This window comes from Colletotrichum spaethianum, assembly GCF_022836535.1.
Source record: "Colletotrichum spaethianum MAFF 239500 DNA, contig04, whole genome shotgun sequence".
Taxonomy (NCBI): domain Eukaryota; kingdom Fungi; phylum Ascomycota; class Sordariomycetes; order Glomerellales; family Glomerellaceae; genus Colletotrichum; species Colletotrichum spaethianum.
Window position 1 is genome coordinate 796,317 of NW_026054774.1, and position 19,712 is coordinate 816,028.

At 54.8% G+C, this 19,712-nt stretch overlaps 8 protein-coding genes across 8 annotated transcripts; 6 read left to right on the top strand and 2 right to left on the bottom strand.

The window, feature by feature from the left end:
- Positions 1-609: 609 nt before the first annotated feature.
- ColSpa_02234 (uncharacterized protein) lies at positions 610-1,057 on the top strand (the record flags this gene model as incomplete). Its single annotated transcript, XM_049268446.1, has 3 exons — positions 610-728; positions 775-820; positions 872-1,057. The coding sequence occupies 3 exons, from the start codon at positions 610-612 to the stop codon at positions 1,055-1,057; spliced, it is 351 nt and encodes a 116-aa protein (XP_049124403.1).
- A 168-nt stretch (positions 1,058-1,225) lies between these two features.
- Positions 1,226-1,913, top strand: ColSpa_02235 (high mobility group protein B3; the record flags this gene model as incomplete). The annotated part of the gene is given in 3 exon segments (XM_049268447.1): positions 1,226-1,457; positions 1,481-1,804; positions 1,816-1,913. 3 exon segments carry the CDS (start codon positions 1,226-1,228, stop codon positions 1,911-1,913), a joined length of 654 nt encoding a protein of 217 aa, XP_049124404.1.
- Positions 1,914-4,445: 2,532 nt separating this feature from the next.
- On the bottom strand, positions 4,446-7,196 carry ColSpa_02236 (condensin complex subunit 2; the record flags this gene model as incomplete). Its single annotated transcript, XM_049268448.1, has 4 exons — positions 4,446-4,721; positions 4,781-6,376; positions 6,429-7,041; positions 7,105-7,196. The coding sequence occupies 4 exons, from the start codon at positions 7,194-7,196 to the stop codon at positions 4,446-4,448; spliced, it is 2,577 nt and encodes an 858-aa protein (XP_049124405.1).
- A 707-nt stretch (positions 7,197-7,903) lies between these two features.
- ColSpa_02237 (putative cation exchanger) lies at positions 7,904-9,059 on the top strand (the record flags this gene model as incomplete). The annotated part of the gene is given in 2 exon segments (XM_049268449.1): positions 7,904-9,015; positions 9,032-9,059. 2 exon segments carry the CDS (start codon positions 7,904-7,906, stop codon positions 9,057-9,059), a joined length of 1,140 nt encoding a protein of 379 aa, XP_049124406.1.
- A 1,034-nt stretch (positions 9,060-10,093) lies between these two features.
- ColSpa_02238 (putative cation-transporting ATPase C1672.11c) lies at positions 10,094-10,948 on the top strand (the record flags this gene model as incomplete). Its single annotated transcript, XM_049268450.1, has 2 exons — positions 10,094-10,548; positions 10,603-10,948. The coding sequence occupies 2 exons, from the start codon at positions 10,094-10,096 to the stop codon at positions 10,946-10,948; spliced, it is 801 nt and encodes a 266-aa protein (XP_049124407.1).
- An 813-nt stretch (positions 10,949-11,761) lies between these two features.
- ColSpa_02239 (uncharacterized protein) lies at positions 11,762-12,559 on the top strand (the record flags this gene model as incomplete). Its single annotated transcript, XM_049268451.1, has 1 exon — positions 11,762-12,559. One exon carries the CDS (start codon positions 11,762-11,764, stop codon positions 12,557-12,559), a length of 798 nt encoding a protein of 265 aa, XP_049124408.1.
- A 1,331-nt stretch (positions 12,560-13,890) lies between these two features.
- Positions 13,891-14,802, top strand: ColSpa_02240 (phosphomannomutase; the record flags this gene model as incomplete). The annotated part of the gene is made up of 2 exons (XM_049268452.1): positions 13,891-13,992; positions 14,095-14,802. 2 exons carry the CDS (start codon positions 13,891-13,893, stop codon positions 14,800-14,802), a joined length of 810 nt encoding a protein of 269 aa, XP_049124409.1.
- A 496-nt stretch (positions 14,803-15,298) lies between these two features.
- Positions 15,299-18,997, bottom strand: ColSpa_02241 (uncharacterized protein; the record flags this gene model as incomplete). Its single annotated transcript, XM_049268453.1, has 3 exons — positions 15,299-15,768; positions 15,822-16,510; positions 16,566-18,997. 3 exons carry the CDS (start codon positions 18,995-18,997, stop codon positions 15,299-15,301), a joined length of 3,591 nt encoding a protein of 1,196 aa, XP_049124410.1.
- Positions 18,998-19,712: the final 715 nt, after the last annotated feature.

Consider the following 19,712-nt stretch of genomic DNA (forward strand, 5'->3'; position numbering starts at 1 on the left):
CATCCCGTTGTCCCACACCCCAAAGCTCGGTCTCCTTCACAAATGTCATCGAGATCCGTCCTCCATGTTGCAGCCACCAACTTGGTATATCCACGCCACGCTTGCCGCACACCTTCGCCTTTGATGAGCGTCCGTCATTAACCTTCTCAGCAAACCCAGACTCAGCATATTCTTCGAAGAGTCTTCACCACCACCACCACCATCACTATAACATCGATACTGCACCACATTTTGCAGTACTGTACGCCTGCGAAACAACGCCCGAGTCGCTCGACATTTATTGCCCGAGTGTATCGCATTCGCCGGTCGCTGCCCAACTTACTCGATTTGATCTTTGGGAGGAGGAATTCGACGACAGTAGCCTGAGCGCAGACTACCTGGAATTGTTTCGACTTCGAAGCAACACAAACCGACGCATAGTGTTTCGAATTGGCGAGTAAATGGGAACAAGTTGTTGGGAACCGAACCGAACGAAGATCGTAACGATCACACGCCGAGTCGTTAGTTAAATCTTACCGACGCTAGATCATTCAATCAACATCGATCCTCGATTTGTCGACACGCGCCAAACATATCGACAATCCTGAGGCACCACTTCAATCCCTCACCATGGCGCACGAACTTGAGGGCATTTTTGCAGAGCTGGGCATTTCCCAGTACCTTGGTATCTTTCTCGAGCAAGGCTTCGACACATGGGAGACAATACTGGACATCACAGAGTCCGATTTGTGAGTGCACCGCCTGGCTTGTGTGCTTCATCTTCGAGACTTACAGACTTTGCAACAGGGACGCGCTTGGAGTCAAATTAGGACATCGACGTGTAAGTTTAGGAGTGTGCAATGGTTCAACATAAACTAACAAGCTGGCCCAGAAATTGCAGAGACGCATTGCCAACTCGCGAGGCCTTGCCCCCGATGCATCGCTAGTATCGCCCACTAGAGCGACCGCCGAGGAGCCCAAGCCTGAAGCTCAACGGCCAGAGCAACCTCGACCCGAAGTCAAAGACGGCCCTGTCGTCACCAAGCGCAAGTACCGCCGGCATCCCAAGGTTCGTTGAGTCCGTCCTGTTGGCACACTCGTGCATGAACATTGCTGACGATGTGGGGCAGCCCGATGAGAACGCACCAGAACGGCCGCCTTCGGCTTATGTTCTGTTTTCCAACAGTGAGTTTTCCCAAAGCCAGCGACTGGTTGTTGAGTTGTAGTAGCTGATGATCCTACAGAAATGCGCGATGATCTCAAGGGTCGAAACTTGACTTTCACTGAAATAGCTAAGCTTGTTGGGGAGCACTGGCAGAATTTGACGCCGGGTGAGAAGGAGCCTTACGAGACATCAGCCCTCAAAGCAAAGGAAAAGTATAACCATGACTTGGCCGAGTATAAAAAGACGGCAGAGTATAGGAAGTACAACCTTTACCTACAAGACTTCAAGGCGAGACAGGCCTCCGCCAATCAAGGTATGTCCCTAACGGCCTCTCAGCCGTGGTCATGAGGTTAACTCTGATTTTAGCAAAAGAGTCCTCTAAACGCCAGAAGCTGGATACTGGCGCTCGGCTGCAGAACGGTAGTGCAAGCGCGACGCCGGGTAGCCTCAGCAGCACCGGGAGTGGCAGCGAGAGTCACCAAGGGAGTGAGCCGCCCCCAAACCGGAAGCAGCGAGTCGGTTCTGTGGTATCAGTATCGGAGTCTCAATACTCGACGGCTGTCCCGACGCCAATTTCGCATCACCATGCCGTAGACGACTCGGTGCACTCGCCCACCAGCACTCAGTTCGACCGAGAAAGCTTGCACTCAACAAGTCCCCGTGCGTCCCAGACTCGGAGTCGTCGCCCAACCTGGACGGAGAACCAACTAAACCCAGACGCGATTGGACCCACGACTCACTTGCCGTCGCTGTCGGATGTGTTCAGTAATGGGCGAGGGGGGGGATGAATGGTGTCTCAAGATCTCCCGAGGCGAACGGATTCGGCGGCTTTGCACCACCACAACACCCGGGCGCTCCGATTCCACCGCCGTTGAAGCACGAGTATTCGTCAACAGGAAGCTCCGCGTCGTCCGGCTCGTATCCTCGCACTCCGAGTGAATCTTCGCTGCCAATCCATGCTTTGTTGTCCAACAAACCGCTAGCTTCGCCGTACGAGTTGCAACCGTCCCCCTTCACAACCGTCCCCCTGACGCTACAGGACCAGAAGCCAGTATTCACTGGCCAACCGCAAGGCTCCCATGGATCTATGAATGGTACAAACAACCATTCTTCGCATAGCTTTTCGCCGAAGCTAATAAGGTTTCAAGGTTACCACTCGCCGCCGCCTGCCCTGTTGCGCTTCCAGTCGAGTTCTTCGTCCGGAACCGAGGGATCCATTGCGTCATCCCACGCATCTTCGCACGCGTCCTCTCAGACCTCACTCGGGGTGCAAGAGAGAAGCGATCCAAAGCTCGATGGAATGAGCGCTTTGGTGCGAGCTGGCGAAATCGTTAACCGGCGGGTTCAATGAGAGTTGCACGGTATTGACGAAGGATCCATCGTCATGGACCTAGAAAAGTTTCCCGAAGTTGGCGACATCTTGCCGCCTTTTTCGACGTTTTGCTTCGATCTCTTGATTATATATCTTGGTTGGATGCTCGTCGGTGGGATGAGCGTGTTGGTCGGATCAAGCCGGAAGGCTGAAGTTGGTGTGTTTGATTATCTGAATACCCTCATGGATTGGCATCTTGTTGGGCATCGTTTCGGGATCTTGTTTTAACGGCGGCGTTAATTGGAAAACCTTGACCGGCGTTTGGGCTGTGCGGACATGGCATCTTTTCTTCTCCCTCAGACAGGGTTATGAGCTGCGTGGCACGACCAGACGATAGGGTTACCGTGGGATATAGGGATGGAACGGGTTGTTGCATGATATAAAAGCTCTCTGACGACCAGAGACCCCCCAAAAACTACAATTAGTGGCATGAGGAGCAGCCTCGAGCGAAGTGAATTAAGAAGAGATTTTTCGGAAAAGATGAAGGTGCAAAAGAAAAAAGAAAAAAAAAAGAAGGTGAATCGTGAACAATGTGTGAGAAACATAGATGGGATGGCATGACGTCAAAGAACAACAATGGAGGCAGGACGGACGGACTAAGCGACTTTCTCACCTAATTCCCCTCTCCAATATCCTTTCCTGACCAGGGAAGGGACGAACACGAAAACACCCTGCTCGCCTCATCTGGGTGGCCTGCTGATGCCCACACGCGACTCGAAAGGGTCCTTGCCAGTTTGAGGCGCCTGCAGGTCCATTCGGATTATCCATTCGTTGGATCAACGTTGAGCCGCGGACGCGCGCAACACCCCCTCCAAGATTTTGTCGAGCCTCTAACGTCATCATGGAGTCAACTTTTTCGGGGTCCTGACCTGACCTGACCAATCCCCGGCTTGCCTTGCCAGATGCTTTCTTTTCGCGGGGTGTGTTCGAGGGTTTCTCCAATCACTGGGCAGGGACGGCGAGCATGTCAAACAACGACGCCTTGGTCTGTTTGTTGCCGATCGTTGACCCTTGCGCGTACGCAGGTCGTGGAGGGGGAATAACTTCATTCACGAATCAGTCCAGATACAAGGAGAGTCATGAAGTGTTCGGTGCGCAAAGAGGAGGACGGACGGAGTCTGAGAGATTGACGAGGTTTTATTGACGAAGAAACGAAATCAGTATCGGCATAACGCAGGTATCGTGGAGACGTAGACGACAATACAGACGGAGACGCCCAATCCATCTCGTCCAGGCTCCCATGGGGTAGGTGCTGATGCTTCAGATAGGCATACACATACATGGACGAACGTAAGCCACTCTTGCAAGCCCGGCGAAGCCAGTCCCCGTCCGTGATGTAATTTGAATCCGTCCCTGCAAACGAGAGGATTCTTCTCTCCCAGATGTTGCTGGCGCACGCCTGAACTGTCATCCAATAATTATCCCATCTTTCAGTCGGTCCCCAAATGTATTTAATGCTCACTGCGATACTATCCGATTCGAGTCATTGGGAAACGGGTATCCATCTCAGACCAAAGTTGTTGGGGCACCGGACAAACTATGCGGACGGGCACGAGCACTAGTATCCGTAACGCCGCCACCCTCTAGGTTATCAAGACGATGGAGAATAGCCAGATTGAGAAACATGCGAAATTGCAAAGAGATTCATGGACGGGCCACTCAACATCATATCCCTTCTTATGCGTGTCTGTTTCTCTCCCTTTCATTACATAAGACGTCATACTAGACTCACTCTCCAGCTCAAGCCGCTCCGAGTAACATGCAGGCTTCAAAAATGGATTCTTTGCCGCCCAGTTCATTATTGAACGTACCCAACCCAACCGTACAGAAAAAAACCAACATGTCGTCATCAAACAAGACAAAACGCCCGATCTCGGCAAAACAACCCAACTACGACTCCAATTCTGTTCTTTTAGTCCCCTTTCCATGTTACTCCCCACCTGTGATCTCAGCTGTCCAATCCTTGCGGATGTTGAGTTCCGTGAGTTCAGGGGTCTTTTCGATGACCAAGCCCTTCTCGTTGGCGAGATGCAGCAGACTGATGAAACAGAAACTCGTCGAGATGTCCTCCATCATCTGCTTCGGGTACACTGAATGCAGGCCATTCATGACCTCGGTGAACCTTAGTGTCGTGTCCTTGGATGGTTCTTCGGGTGCGGCAGCCGCGGGTCCATTGGGCGGCGGTGTAGGAGGACGCGTAGAGCCCTGGAATCAGAGTCAGTACACTTCTGTAGCGTGAACGTAAGGCGAAAGGGTTGACTTACACTATCCAACTGTTCGAGGCCCATGCCCTTCCAGATCTCCTCTTTGAGCCGCCTGACATCCACCCTCTTGGCCACACGAGCGTACTGCACGTAATCTGGCCGGAGACGACGAGTTTGCGTGACTAGCGTGGTTCCGAAGGCACCGGTTAAGGCATTGGTAGCAGCATCGCCACCGAGCAGGGCCGTCAAGCCAGCTGCTTCGGTGGCACCTGCATCACCCTCAGCCATGGGCGAGAAGTGCTCACGGGCATCCGCAAACTCATCGTCTTCGTCTTCCAAGCCTCCGGCGAAGGGAAGAGCGTCGTCCTGGAAGAAGTTGGCGTCGTAATCTCCTTCCGGCAATGGCGTCTCTTCCTCGCTCTTCATCGGTGCCTTTTGCTGCGCCCAGAACGCCTCGTCCATCTCGCCTTCTGGTATGTCTCGGTCCGGCCCGGCAGTGCCAAACATGCCACCCCTGTTTCCCAAGACCCGCCGTCTGCTGAGGCGCGCCTTGGGCTTGAGGAAGAGGTTGAGAAGTGACTTGGAGTTAAAGTGCTTGTCGTCTGGCAGCAGATTACGCGATTTTGATTTCCAGTCCTTCTTGGGCATAGAGATGGCCGAGTTGCTGGAGGCCTGAGTGTACAAGACATCAGCCAAACTCTGGTCGAGCGGCGCAGAAAAGTCGATTTCGAAAGGCTCCTTCTCCTTCCGCACACGGGCAGGGCCTGCGGGCTTGTTGACATCCTTGATCTTTCGGATTCTCCAGTGCTCAGCACTTGACCAGTTCTTCTGCAAGGCCTGGTCGAAGTAGCCGAGAATATCTTCATGCATTTTATCAGCGCTTTGTGCGTGGGACATGGAAACGACAAAGTCGCCGTCACGTTGATCGAGCATTTCTACGCCATCGCCTCCAGCAGCATCTTCGCCAAGACCGGCGTCGTAGACCCGCATCTGCGGCTCAAGGGCGGCTTCCCTCGCCCAGGCTTCGCCGCCCTCGCCGAATGCGACATCCGCACCGATTTCAAAGCCGCCGAGGCCAAGATCGTCGTCGTCGAAGCCAGCCGCATTGTCGCCGTCAATGAACATGCCCGAGTTATCACCGAGTAAGTCTGGGGACTTGTCCTTGTCTTGGTCTCCTCTCCAGTCCTCTGGTGCTCTGAGGAAAGGGATGTCCATAGAGCCCGAGGGGTTGCCGAGGTCGAAATTCTTCAATGACGGACAGACGTCCAGCTCGTCGAGACGGCCCAAGTCAGAGAAGAACTTGGCACCCAGCGCTCCCAGGTCGATTTCGACGTCTTCCGTATTTTCCTCCTGCTCGGGTTCTTCTTGTATCGCCGAAGCATCTTGCATATCCGAGTCCTCGTTGTCCTCGTCTTCGGCTTCGTCGTTCTTCTTTCTTGTTTTCGAGGTATGCGCGTCGCCAACATCGTCGCTGCTGTCGAAGACAATCCGGCCCTGCGCATCGATCATGAGATGGTTGAGAAGCAGGCCCTTGGCACCGCCTTCGTCGAAGTCGGCGGAAGTCTTCTTGAAAAGGGGATCTACGGCGAACTCTAGTTCAAACTTCTTGAGCTGAAGGGAAGAGAAAGAAGGCGCAAGGGTCGCTTCCGAGGATCGCTGCGTCTGCTGGAGTTAGCATTTCGTCATAAACAGGTTCTCTCGCACATACCTTTCGCTTCGGCTTCTTCCTAACGTTGCCGTCTTCATCGATTTCCTCCTCACTCTCTTCGCCCTCAGCATCATCGCCTTCCTTGCCCTTCTTCTTGCTGTTGCTGTCCGCAAGGCCACTCAAAAGCTTGCCGGTCTCGGTTGCGACACTGTCGACTCTGCTGGTGTAGATCTTCACACAACCGTCTAGCGTACAACTGGCCTTCTGAAAGTTGACTCCGTCGCCCTCCTTGAGTAAGGACATGTCGTGGAAGTAGTCGATCAGTGCGAAGTTCCAGGAGTTGTTTGCGTTGATCTTATTATCCGTCGCCATCTTCATCCATTCTTCGAAGTTGGCAAGAATCGGAACGCGCTTCATAGGCGTGACCGCGCTTCCGCTAACAACGAAGCCCTCGTCATCATCGTCAATGACCTGCCTGCCACGGCTCCCGCGGGCATGTGGTGTCTTTGGGTTTGAGCCTGGTGTGTCATTCTCGAGGTCTTCCAAGCTACCGTTATTCCTGCGCAAAGGGGTCGCAGCGGCCGCCTTCAACTCGTTGCGCTGACGCTCGTGAAATGCGTGACGCGAATGCGCTCGCCGCGCCTTTTCTTCGGCATCATCGTTGAGGGGGATTCTGGATGTTTGTTTAGTCTCGTTGCTAGGCAAAACTAATGAGTCGCTAGGGTCGCAAACATACTTGACTGGTGAGTTCTTGAACGGCGATGCATTCATCGACCCGGAGGTCGCTCTGACACTGCTGGCGCGCGGTACTTGGGCCACTCGAGGCATCTTTGTGTTGTTGACACTGAGGTTGTCGTCAGATTTGTTGATTGTTGCTGTGCGGTGCTCTGAGTGCCGACCTTGTGTTTACTTTCCCCACTAAGCACGCCCCAAGCGACGGGACGCGAAACAACAAAGAGTGATGGCCTGGAATATTAGGTGTTAACACTATCCTTTCGGGCCGGCATGGGCGGGGAAGGTAAAAACCAGGCTGTCCGCTCGTTTCGTCCCAACATCAGCAATATCAATTATCAACACGTGACGCCATTCGTTATCTGCCGAGCGCCTTGGAACTGTTCTCTTGCAGTTGCCGTTCCAATTGGCCCCTCTCTCTTCAAGTTGCCGCTCCGATGATGCACAGCCACGCTACTAGGCGTTCGGGTGTGCCTTTCACAGGCGGCGGGCTTGGCTCAATCAGGGCACTGCCTGCAAAGGTGGCCAAGAACTTGCGACGCTCCCCAGTTACTGAGGTTCTTTGGCAGGTTTTCCCGGGCTGCCTCCCTCGGACCACATGAACCGTACATAGAACGTGAGAAGTGCTTGCATCTCTGCAGTTCAGCTCAAACTCGCTGCAGCCTTTCTCTTGTCTTGCGACTCCGTTGACAGACACCCGTTCCTCCTGCGCGGCGGAACGAGCGGCATCAAGCGCACGCCAACGCGACTGCAATCTGCCATGGCTTCGGATGAGCCAATTACATTCAGTATTTGACGTCAGCATGCCAGCAACCTCCAAACTTCGAGGGAGCGGCCTCCGTTTGCGGCCTTTCTACGCGACCGTTTTTCTGTTATCGCTTTTGGCATCCTGGTCCCTCTTGGCCAAAACCACTGAGAGACAGCTTCACCTGCAAGACACCTCACTCCTCGCCAAACGATCTGAGTTCACAGAATGCCGTGACGTCCACCGCGCCGACGACCAGTGCGCCTTTGTCAAGGCTCACTGCGCCGACGATGAGGCTGGTCTCCTCTCCTACCTGACGCTTTACTACTGCGACCTTGGCAAGGCCCAGACATTGGCCTTCGTTATTATTGTCTGCTGGCTCGGCTTGCTCTTCACCACCATTGGCATCGCCGCCAGCGATTTCTTCAGCGTCAATCTCAACACCATTTCCGCCATTCTGGGCCTCAGCGAGAGTCTAGCTGGCGTCACCTTCCTGGCCTTTGGCAATGGCTCTCCCGATGTCTTCAGCACCTTTGCGGCCATGGGCTCGAACAGCGCCAGCATGGCGGTTGGAGAGCTGATCGGCGCAGCAAGCTTCATCACTGCCGTAGTAGCCGGGTCCATGGCTTTGGTTCGCGAGTTTAAAGTGGGGAGAAAGACCTACGTCCGGGATCTGTCCTTCTTCATCGTCGCCGTATGCTTCACCATGGTGTTTCTGGCGGACGGCCATCTGCATTTATGGGAATGCATAACGATGGTTTGCTACTACATATTCTACGTGGTTACCGTTGTCACCTGGCATTGGTATTCGACAAGGCGGAGTCAGCGGCGGGTCCGGGAAGCTGCCGCGCGAGGCCATGTATACGGACCGGTGGGGCATCTCAACGATGAGCTGGCTCCGGAGCCGTACCGGGATGATCCCGACGACGAAGACCGTCACGTAACTTCTACCGCCGCCTTCAACTCCGGGGACATCAGCGCACTGGAAGCGGGACCAAGAATTGAAGTTGATGGTCATGCTGAGGACGAAGATGAGGCCGAAGACAGCGATCATGGGCGGCACGTGGTGGCAGAGATGGCAAGCAGCATGCGAGTGCTGCGGCCTAGAGGCAGAAGGCGTAACACCCTCACGCCTATCCGTCCTAGTTTGGTCGGCGCGTTGGAATTTAGGTCAGCTCTGGCACAGCTGCAAAAGGAAAGCAACCACAGAATGAGACCGATCCATGGCCGAGCATATTCGGTCAACCATCTCGGCGGTACCAGCGAAACGAATACAGTCCTGGGACCGCCGTCCGAATCGGGAAGATACACAATTGGTGCAGTCGAAGAGTTTGGGCAGAATAGGAATCGTGCCCTGTCATCTGGCGATATTCCGGGTTCCGTTAACAGCCGAGATCACTCTCCTTGGCGCTTCCCCCCCCAAGAGACCCCAGTAAACCCGATACAACAGGTTAAGGCCCAAGATGCTAGGAACCGAAGTCGATCACCAGCTTTCAAGATCGGTGGCAATCTGGCACCTCCTCCAGTCGATATGGCGCCACCCCAACGTCAAGATACAGGAGGCAGCGACACCCTCGAAACTCGACCGTTGCTTGGTCAACTTTCACTCCAAATACCAAGTCGTCAAGGAAGCTTCAGCGACAGGTCTTCGCCTGTGTCGCCCTTCCCCGGCTATACAGAATCGCCTCTTGTTCTGACGCCAGCTGCCCAGACTGAGCAGACCGAGTACTTCATGCCCCCTGGCGTGGCTCGTTTGGAAGTTCCCTTTGCGCCTTATGAAGCAGCTACTCCCAAACCCGTCAGGTGGTGGCCTTATACAATCCTACCCCCTCCACACATATTCTGGGCAACACTATTCCCGACTCTACTGGGTTGGAAGCAGAAAAGTCATTGGGACAGGTTTGTCAGTGCGATCTCTGTCCCAAGTATCTTGCTGCTAGTGTTGACGCTACCGGTGGTGGAAAATGAGAGCGGCGATGATTCTTTGGGTGAAACTGCCGTGGATTCATTGATGCGGGATCATGCTCATTGCGATGCTCCGACCCTAGCGACCGTCTACGGGAGTGCAGAGGAAGAAACGGAGTGGCAGCGCTTCAGGCGGAGCACCTTGACACATTCTCGTGTGCATTCCATTGATCATTCCCCGAAGGGTTCTCCGGCACTCATCGCCATCGATTCCCCGAATGGTGCGCGCGTTGCGACGGAAATACCCACGAGTCATCCGCAACACACCAAATCAGCTGCAGAAATGCCCTCGGAAAGCAGCCTTGTTGCTGCTGATGATTCCGGCCAGTGGAATAGATGGCTTGTCGCGATTCAGCTTTTCACGGGGCCTTTGTTCGCCATTATCATCTTATGGGCGAACATGAAAGAGGACTTCGATCAACCGTACAAGACCCTTATCAAGCTCATTCTCTATACACTCTTAGTGTCTACGATACTGCTTGGGTTTCTGCTGTTGACGACAAACCCCGATAAGAGACCCAAGTACCACTTCCTGCTGTGCTTCATGGGGTTCACAATCGCCATCGCCTGGATCTCCACTATTGCTGGCGAAGTCGTTGGTGTTCTGAAAGCCTTTGGAGTGATTTTCGGCATCTCTGAAGCACTCCTAGGGCTGACTATCTTCGCGGCGGGCAATAGTGTGGGTGACCTGATTGCCGACATAACCGTTGCCCGGCTTGGATTTCCCGTTATGGCCCTGTAAGTTCCTACGTGACCCGGCTTTGTCGAACGGCTATGTTAACCTCTTATAAGATCCGCTTGCTTCGGCGGTCCCATGCTCAACATCCTCCTTGGTATTGGCATCGGCGGCGTCTACATGATGGTACAGGCCGCCAATCACCGACACAAAAAGCACCCTGACAAGCCGTTTAAATACCACTCGTACAATATCCAGATCGGAGGCACCCTGATGATTTCGGCCATCACTCTGCTTCTAACATTACTAGGTCTTTTGATCATTGTTCCGATGAACAAGTGGGTAATGTCGCGGAAGATAGGATACGGACTCATCGTGCTATGGACGATCAGTACCATTGTCAACGTCGTCGTTGAGTTGACGGGGGTTTGGACCGACGTGTCCTATTCTTTTACCTTCTAACTTTACCATTTTTCTTTTTGAGCGTGCGTACAGACAGTATCGGTATTTATGCCAGTATATTACACGTATAGGTATACCCCAGCATAGCATATGACGAGAGACAAACGATTGTACGTTTTTCTGTATAGACAGTCTTTACCTATGAGTACAAAGAAGGGCACCAGGAAACCACATAAACATTAAGTCTACAAATACTATATTACAATTTCACCTAGGCAACGATTCTTCGTGAGACTTTGGTTGTTTCTTTCTGCTATTGGCCTCCTCGGGAATCAATATTTCCAAGGATGGACAGTGTTGTTTCATCTAGCGAGCATTTCTAATCTCGAGGTTTTTCGAAGTCAGGCACGGTCCTAACTTGCACGTTGATCACCATCTGATGTGTCTGCTTCGCACAGAGTTGCGCGCACGCCGTGCTCCTCAACAAAAGGTATTCACAGCCGAGTTGTGGCGGCTTATTGAGACGAACTTCGAAAAGTGCCTTGCGATGCCAAGCCCAGGGCTTCATCTGGTGTGTTTGCTTTCTCAGCTCGGGTGCGTATGCCAAGCCAAGCCAAACCATTTGTAGTATTCCGTGTTTCCAAGAGCCTATGCCTTTGGGGAACTGACATTTCGTACTTTTCATGGGATCTTCTGAGTGCCAGGTGGGCGGGAGCGAGATATAAGAGACTGTGGTATCGGCCACGACGTCTTGATTTCATTCCGACATGTCCCTCTACCATCCATGACCAAACATTGATCAAGTCATCAACCCAACACCAATCTTACAAGCCTGAGAATCTACTTAATCAGCAAACAACCGCCAACAACAAAATGGGAGGCTTCAACCAGTCTATTGATCTGGCCAAACAACTCGCCGGCAAGAAAACCCCCAGTCAAGACCAACAACGGCAACAGGACTCGCCCCAGACCGCAGATAACAGCCAGCAATGGGCGGAGGTTGGTAGGGAGACCCAAAAGGTCTTTGCCGACTACCAAGCCGACCAAGCCGCTGGCAAGGGCCCGAATTATACCAAGCTTGGTGACGTTGCCCAGAAGGCGTTCGCTATCTACAACAGTGGTGGAGGGGAAGAGGGAAATATAGCTAAAATTGGGAAGGGAATTACTTCTGGTGGTGGCGGAGGGTTTGAGAAGGCCCATAGCTGTGATGAAGCTGGGGATATTGCGGCTAGAAGTGGTGAGGGCCAGAGTACGTTGGGGACGAATGAGAGCGATGATGGTGGTGTGGGTAGGAAGAGGAGCCAGAAGCCTCTAGACGATCCACTGGGCTATACGGCGGTAGAGGTGAAGACAAGCCTAACGAGTGAAAGCCTCTCTGGGCAAGAAGCATCTTATGAGACGTCGGGGCTTGGCTCGCAGACTGAGCAAAACGTCAAAGATGACGCTATGTCAGAGAAGGCTGATCTGGACGAGGATAAAGTTCTCTTCACCGGCAGTAAGAGTAAGAAGCAGGAGGCTCCGAGTGGTATAGATGTTAACCAAGGTGGGGAAAATCCCCGTGATTTGACAAGTCTCCTCGATTCCCAAAGACTAACACCGAGTTCAATAAGACTCAGCGACACGGCCGGGAAGGCTGAAGGCAAACATGACGAAGGGGGATCTCCTGAATAGACCGCTAACAATGGTGTATGTTTCAGAACTCAGTGCAAGCGATTTTGATACGTCGACTGACCAGATGATGCTCTTAGGGAAAGACATACTCGTGTCGTTCGAACGACCAGGAAGAGTGAGTCACGGTCTGCATGTTTCAAAACAGAGGCGCAGCTAGACCTGGGACACCATAGTTTACAATGAAGCATGATATCTGTCCTTTCCAGCAAACACTTCATGGAAGAATGCCGCGCTCTTAATGGTATGCTAGCTCAGAGCTGCTACCTAGTTTTGACGAGGACAAGTTGATGACCGGGCCCAATCACCGAATCGGAGCGGTGCACGACCTCACCTGTGCCGTCCCGACTCCACAGTCAATCCCGGAGTGCCCATCCCTGCCCGGCCGCATTGAAGGGGGAATCGTTCAGGTTGGAAGGGCAGTGATCGACCACGGTCTAGCGTTGTGTTGGTGCTCTCTAGCCTACTGTAATCAATCGTCCCTTGCGCCTCTAGTGAACCTCCAAGGGTGCCCAGGAACCTCGCAGAGGCCACGATGTCTTCATTCGAGGTACCTCAGCACGGAGATACTGACCACGTTCCTGGACTTGCAAGGTAAACAACAATACCGTCATCGAGCACTGCCACAACCACCGTGTGGAGGACCAGCCGAGTCGTTTCGAAAACGATCACCTGGGCTGGCGGCTCTCATTTCGTTTCAATGCCAACGGTCTCGTATCGACCGCCCAAATTTAGCTGTGAAGAGCAAGCTGTCCTCAGCATCGTAAGGTCCATGCTGACCTTTGAAGACGATGACAGATCGCCTTAGTCATTTCATGAGATCTGTCAATTGAGGAACTGCCAGGTTCAGTCAGCGCCCAATTGACTCCATTGTCGAATCACATGTTCCAATGTCAGTCGTAAATATTTGATATTGGATATCGGCGACAAAGATATAAAGCAAAGGCAACATCGCCATCACTGGCACTCGTGGTTTCCTAGTTCGTTGCACCTGCAGCTCCAAACCCAATCAACCCACTCTATCCACCGACCCCTCTCCTGCCTTACAGGTACCTTGGAGGCCCAGACCCTTGAGTAGCAAAGCACCCCTTTGCCCCGCCATCCCAGAAGCAACCCCGCGCCTGCCACATCCCGAAAGGAGCTACGACCTTCTTCCCTTCCTGCACGATCGCCAAACTTTCTGACCGCCTCCTCTGCAAAATTCCCTTACCCAGCCCAGCTTTGGTGTGCGCATTCTCACGAGACCTCAGCCCAGCTTCGAGTTCACGACACCAAGCTCTTGAGCTTCTAACCTGACCTCCTTTCTTTGCGCTTTCACAAACCAATCCGTCGCAATGGCCACCTCACTCCCCAGCTACCCGCCTCTTAACGAGCGACCTCTCAAAACCACAATCTGCCTCTTTGACGTTGACGGCACCCTCACTCCCGCCCGTCTCGTAAGCTTCTCCCGTTCATCCCACCGATACCCCAAGCTCGTCTGCATCACGCTGCCTCCTCCCCAGAACTCTCCTAACCTAAGCTGACACCCTATCCTCCAGGCTGCCTCTCCCGAGATCCTCGACCTCCTCGCCCGCCTCCGTCAAAAGTGTGCCATTGGCTTCGTCGGCGGCTCCGACTACTCCAAGCAGCAGGAGCAGCTCGGTAATGCCTCTACGCCCGTCACCACCCTCTTCGACTTCTGCTTCTCCGAGAACGGCCTGACGGCCTTCAAGCTCGGCCAGCCCCTTGCCTCGAACAGCTTCATCAAATTCATCGGCGAGGACCAGTACAAGGAGCTCGTCCGCTTCGCTCTGCACCACATCGCCGACCTCGACATCCCCATCAAGCGCGGCACCTTCATCGAGTTCCGCAACGGCATGATCAACATCTCCCCCATCGGCCGCAACGCCTCCACCACCGAACGCAAGGCTTTCGAGGAGTATGATAAGATCCACAATGTCCGCCGCGACTTCGTCGCCAAGCTGCGCGAGCGCTTCGGCCACCTCGGCCTGACCTTTTCCATCGGCGGCCAGATCTCCTTTGACGTCTTCCCCACGGGCTGGGACAAGACGTACTGCCTGAAGCACCTCGAGAACGAAGCCAAGAAGGAGGGCGGCATCAAATACGACCAAATCCACTTCTTTGGCGACAAGACGGCCGAGGGCGGCAATGACTACGAGATCTATGTTGATGAGCGTACCATTGGACACTCTGTTACGGGCCCGGAGGACACCATGCGCATCCTCAAGGAGACCTTTGACTTGTGAACCGCGCCGGCGGAGTGCAGGCTCTAAGGTGAACGGGAGGTGACCTGCGGACATGGACGATTCGGATCTGGAGACGGACCGACAAAATGGGGGTATGGAAGGAGAAAGACCATGGGCGAGCTTTCTAGACTTGGGCTGTAACGGACGGGGAACAACAGACCTCTGCATGTCGAGAGCGGCAAACGACCTCTCGCGACTTGGATTTCGGTAGAGCAAATGGAATGAAATACAATGACCAACACTCTGCATCGCTGGGCCACATGTGTTGGTCAACGATCGGGACACGCAATCCAGGGACACGGCTGTTTTGTGACATGCAAATAAAAAGAAATTGTGGTTAATATCATCAGCTCGCTAAGCTATCGCTGGATACCTTGCCCTTTCTCTTCCAACTCGCCTGGAATGATGGGAGAAGAATGTAAAAAAATTATCCAAGATACAAAGGGGAAAAGTTGTTGCCAGCCCCAGAAGTCAACCCACCCCCCTCTCCCGTCCTCTAGCGACCAAACTCGAGATGGGGCACAATCACCGGCCCGTACTTTGTCGGCGCCGTGAAGGCACCGTCGCCCTGCACCACAAAGTCGACCGCCAGGCTCAGCTTCTGCAAGCCCTGCTGCTGGTGCTGCTGCGGCGGCGGCGGCTGCTGTTGGCCGGGGACGGCGTCGGGGTCGTACGCGACGACGGCGACGTAGTTCCTGCGGCCCATGAGCTTCTTGAGCTCGCGCGCGGAGCCGCTGGCGTCCGTGTGGAAGATCTCCATCATGTCCTCCTTGGTGTCCGAGACCTCGTGGTTGGACTTGTGCCCGTTCTGCGGCACGTAGAGGCTCTTGTTGTTGTGGAGGAGCTTGAGGATGTAGTTGCTCGCCGGCTGCGCGACAATGGGCGACGTGATGACCTGGTACATTGTCTTGTGGTCGCTCGGGTGCGTCGGGTCGTGGACCAGGCCTGCCCCCGCGCAGTTGACGTCTGGAAACATTTGTTAGAACGGCACTGGCAGTGCAGAGTGCGGGCGAGCTTACCTCCTGACAAGAAAGTCATGCGAATGCCCTTTTGCTGGGAGATGCCCTGGAGGGTCCGGATGAGGTACGTCCTCTCCAGGTCTTTGGAGTCGTGCGTCCACATGTCCTTGAGGATCTCGGCGATGTCGATCTCGCCAAACTGGTTCAGGACGTTGCCCATGAGGCCGGACTTTCCGACAGCCTTCTTCACCTGGGTGAAGCCCTGCGCCACAACGTCCTTGCCGCCGACGACGCCGGCCACCGAGCTCGTCACCTTGCCGAGCAGGTTGTAGGACGTGTTGACCACCTTCTTGCCAGTCGCAACAGCACCGGCCAAGCTCTCGACTGCCTCGAGACGAGGGTAGACGAGGGGTACGGACACCATCCAGATGCAGTGCTGCACGCTGGGTGGTAGCGTCGCGACCTTGGGGAATATGCCCTGATAAGTCGGGCCGGCCATGACGCGACTCTGGTTCCTCTCAGATCTGCAGTCGGGGCCGACAACAACCACCGCAGGACCAAGGTACTTGACAAAGTGCCACCCCTGGCCGGTGATGGTGAAGAGATCGGTGTCGTTGCTGACGTTTCGGAGAATCTCCACAGTCGTATGGTGCTGGAAGAGCAAGTACATTTCGACGGCGATGCGGCCGACGTTCTTGAACATCTGAGATCCTTGCATATACTCAGGGTACGAGCCGTAGCCATCAAAACTAAGGAGATCAGCCACCGAGGGAAACGTCTAGCACTGGGCTGCTTTTAACTTACATGTCATGGTCGTCGATCTGCAGGACATGCGGGATCTGAGCGAAAGCTTCTCTCAAGTAAGGCTGGTCAAAGTGGCTGGTGTAGTAGTGGAAGTAGGCGTGGGAGACATCCTCCTCGTGACGCGCCGTCCATTGCGCGTTCTTCCTGTTGTCTCTACCGCTCATCGCAAGCCACTGCTTCAGCAACGGGACTTCCTTCCACAGCCTGTCGCCGTAGATTTGATCTCCTAGACCAAGCTGGACGTGGAAGCCGCCGCAGTCGACGTTCTTCTGAAGAACGTCCTTCCACATGAAGCCCACGCCACCGAGCTTTGAGCGCTCGGATTGAGACGTTGACGCAGCAAAGTCATTGTTGGAGTGGGCGATGAACCTCCAGCCGATTTCATGACGACCAGCAATGACAAATTCGTACCGTGTACATCCCAAATGCGATGTCACGGCGTACGTCCATCGCTCTGTTCCGGCTTCGCTCATGGGCAAATCGATGTCGTACTTGTAGAACGTCCAGCGCTGATGTGTGAAGATATTGTGCGGTGTTAGCTGACGCGGGTTAGGTGAAAGATCGTTACTCGGGTGGATGTGAATCGTTGGTGGTTGCGGTGCGTCTGTGACGATCATGATACTTCCCAGCCATGAGCCCTTTTCAAAGTCCATGTTGCAGTATCGCAAGTAGGGACCGAAATAAACACCGTTGGTAGGCTGGATCCTGTACATATCGACGCCTGCACTCGGAGGCGGCCCGGAGAACCCAGCGGTTGTCGGCGTCTGAGATGCCGCAACGCTCATGATGCTCTCAGCATAGCCTGGTGTCTGAGGAGGGAACATTGGGGATCCGAGGGATTGCTTGCCAAACATGGGAGAGGCGAGGGGGTTGCCGTATGTCGACGCAGTAGGCGAAAGGGGCGCCGCTTCATGCTGAATCGGGTTGGGGCCCTTGGGGAACTCCCACTGGGTAGCCTGGGACGCCAAGTGGATGTAGTAGTACTGTCCAGAATTCTGATCAAGATGCGCAATCCAGCCTTCCGGCAACGGAGGCGGCGAAGACGGACCCGCACCTTGGAAGCTTGGAGGAGCCTGGACAGTTTGCACGACGGGGGCATTCTGTGCTGTTGAAGACTGCCCGTTCTGCTCCGGTCTCGGATCGTTGGCGAAAGCCGGATGACCTTGGAGAGAAGGCGACGCCAACCCTGCCGCAGCAGGACCGACCGTCGCGGGCTTCTTCGGAGGTGATTGAGCAGCAGATGTAGCAACAGACGGCGTTGAATCTGCTCTTTGCTGGGGAGGTCTCTGCTTCTCGGCAGGGTATGACGAGTTGCTTGCGGGAGTGACGCTCGAGTAGGCTGGAGGAGGGTCGTTCAAGCCTAGGCGCTGGTAGTCCTGTTCAAGTACGCTGACCTGGAGAGCTGGCTGGTCTCCTTCGTTCGCCGCCTGCTGGGGCGGAGGGCTGAACGTGGCCTGCGTAGGGCTAGTCACCGGGTTCATTCCCTGATACACCGTCGGCGGCCCATGAGGTTGATTCTCTGGGTTCTCCGTCGGTGTCCACGGTCGCGCCGGGGGTGGTGCCCCGCCGTACTGGGCTAATCTCTGAGAGGCTGCGGCGCTCTGTGCTTGTTGTGCCTGCAGGCTGGTCAAGGTCGCCGTGCCCGAGATACCAGACGCCGCATACCGGGCCTCGATGCCACCGCCAGGGATGACCCCGGGTTCCACAATCGGGGTTTCTGGCGGGGGTGGAGACCCCCGACTGGCGCGGGTCGTCGAGGTCGAAGCAGTAGAGGCGAATCTGTTCACACTATTCTGGCCAGGCATATCGAGATGGTCAGAGCTCTGAGGTGGTCGGCTCTGGTACTGGCTCTGAGTAGGCGGCGTGGAGCTAGATGCGCCGGCCGGCGGGGGGTAGTAAGGCTTCTTGGTGTAAGAGGGGTAATTTGTGTTCGAAGCGGCCGGACGCTGAGGCTGCGGCGCGGTCAAGGGCTTCGCGAAGAGACCACCTTCTTCTCCAACTGGACTCTGGGGAGATGTAGCACCCAGTGGCCTTGGACCTGCGCCGCGTCGTTCGGCGAGAGTAGGGCTCTTCGTCTCGACAGGACTGGCATTCAACCGCGGGGTGGTATCATTATAGTCGGAACCAAAGCGCTTCGGAGCGGTGATAGTAGGCTTGGTCGGTTTTCCAGGCCGGAGGTCTTCTTCGTCGGGGTAAGGCAGCGGGGCAGCGGAGCTCGATGCGCCCGGTGGCAGAGGAAAGGTCGGCTTCGTTATGAAGGAGGACGAGCCCGAGGCGGACGGAGGGGCGGAGTACTTGAAGCGGTCGTTGGAAGGGTTGGGGCTTTGAGGCTTGAATATTCTGAGAGGCTCAACCGTAGGGCTGTCGCAGTCCTCCTCGGCAGGTTTGTGAAGAAACAGCTCGGCGTCAGGTACGCCGCGACTGCGCTCCATGATGAGTCGTATCTAGGTTGAAGCCCGTATCTTGGGGGTCGACTTGCGCAGGTACGCGCAGGCGTAGTGCAGGACACGAATGACGCACAGCGAAAGCTCAATTCTGCAGGCCAGGGGGAAAAGTTATTTATAGGAGCTGTCGAATCTCGACGTTTTGTGCCTTGCCGTTGGATGCTTGAGAGGATCGCAGCTGATGGGGGGTTGGTGGGGTTCGAGTCTCACGGGAGCGGTCGCAGATATGGCCGGCCGGCTTGTCAGGCCCGAGAGATGGACGTAGGAGATGCGGCGCGGGATATGCCACAAAAAGGGTGAGATTCGAGAGAAGAACAGGACTTGGACTTGTCAGGTAGACGGAAGCGCGTTCATGAAAAAGATTAAGAACGTGACAGATAGGACGACGGAAGCGCCAGGTAGGGTTTGGGTCTGGCGGCGGGAAGCATTGGGCAGAGTGCAAAAAGCAGGTGTGGCATAGGATGGGATGAGACGGGGGTACTTGGGGGTTCGTCAGCGGCAGAGAGAGAGGGGTGGGAAACTCTCACGGCACAGACACCAAACACCACTTCGCACGGGAGGGCCTCGCCGGGCTGGCATGGCATTTGCAGGGGCCATGGACAAGATGGGCCTCGTGGATGAATGAGGGACAGCTGCCCACGACCGTTAGGAGCCGGGAGAGCACAAGTGGCTCGCGCACACTTTGAGGCGGGCGCCATCAGGA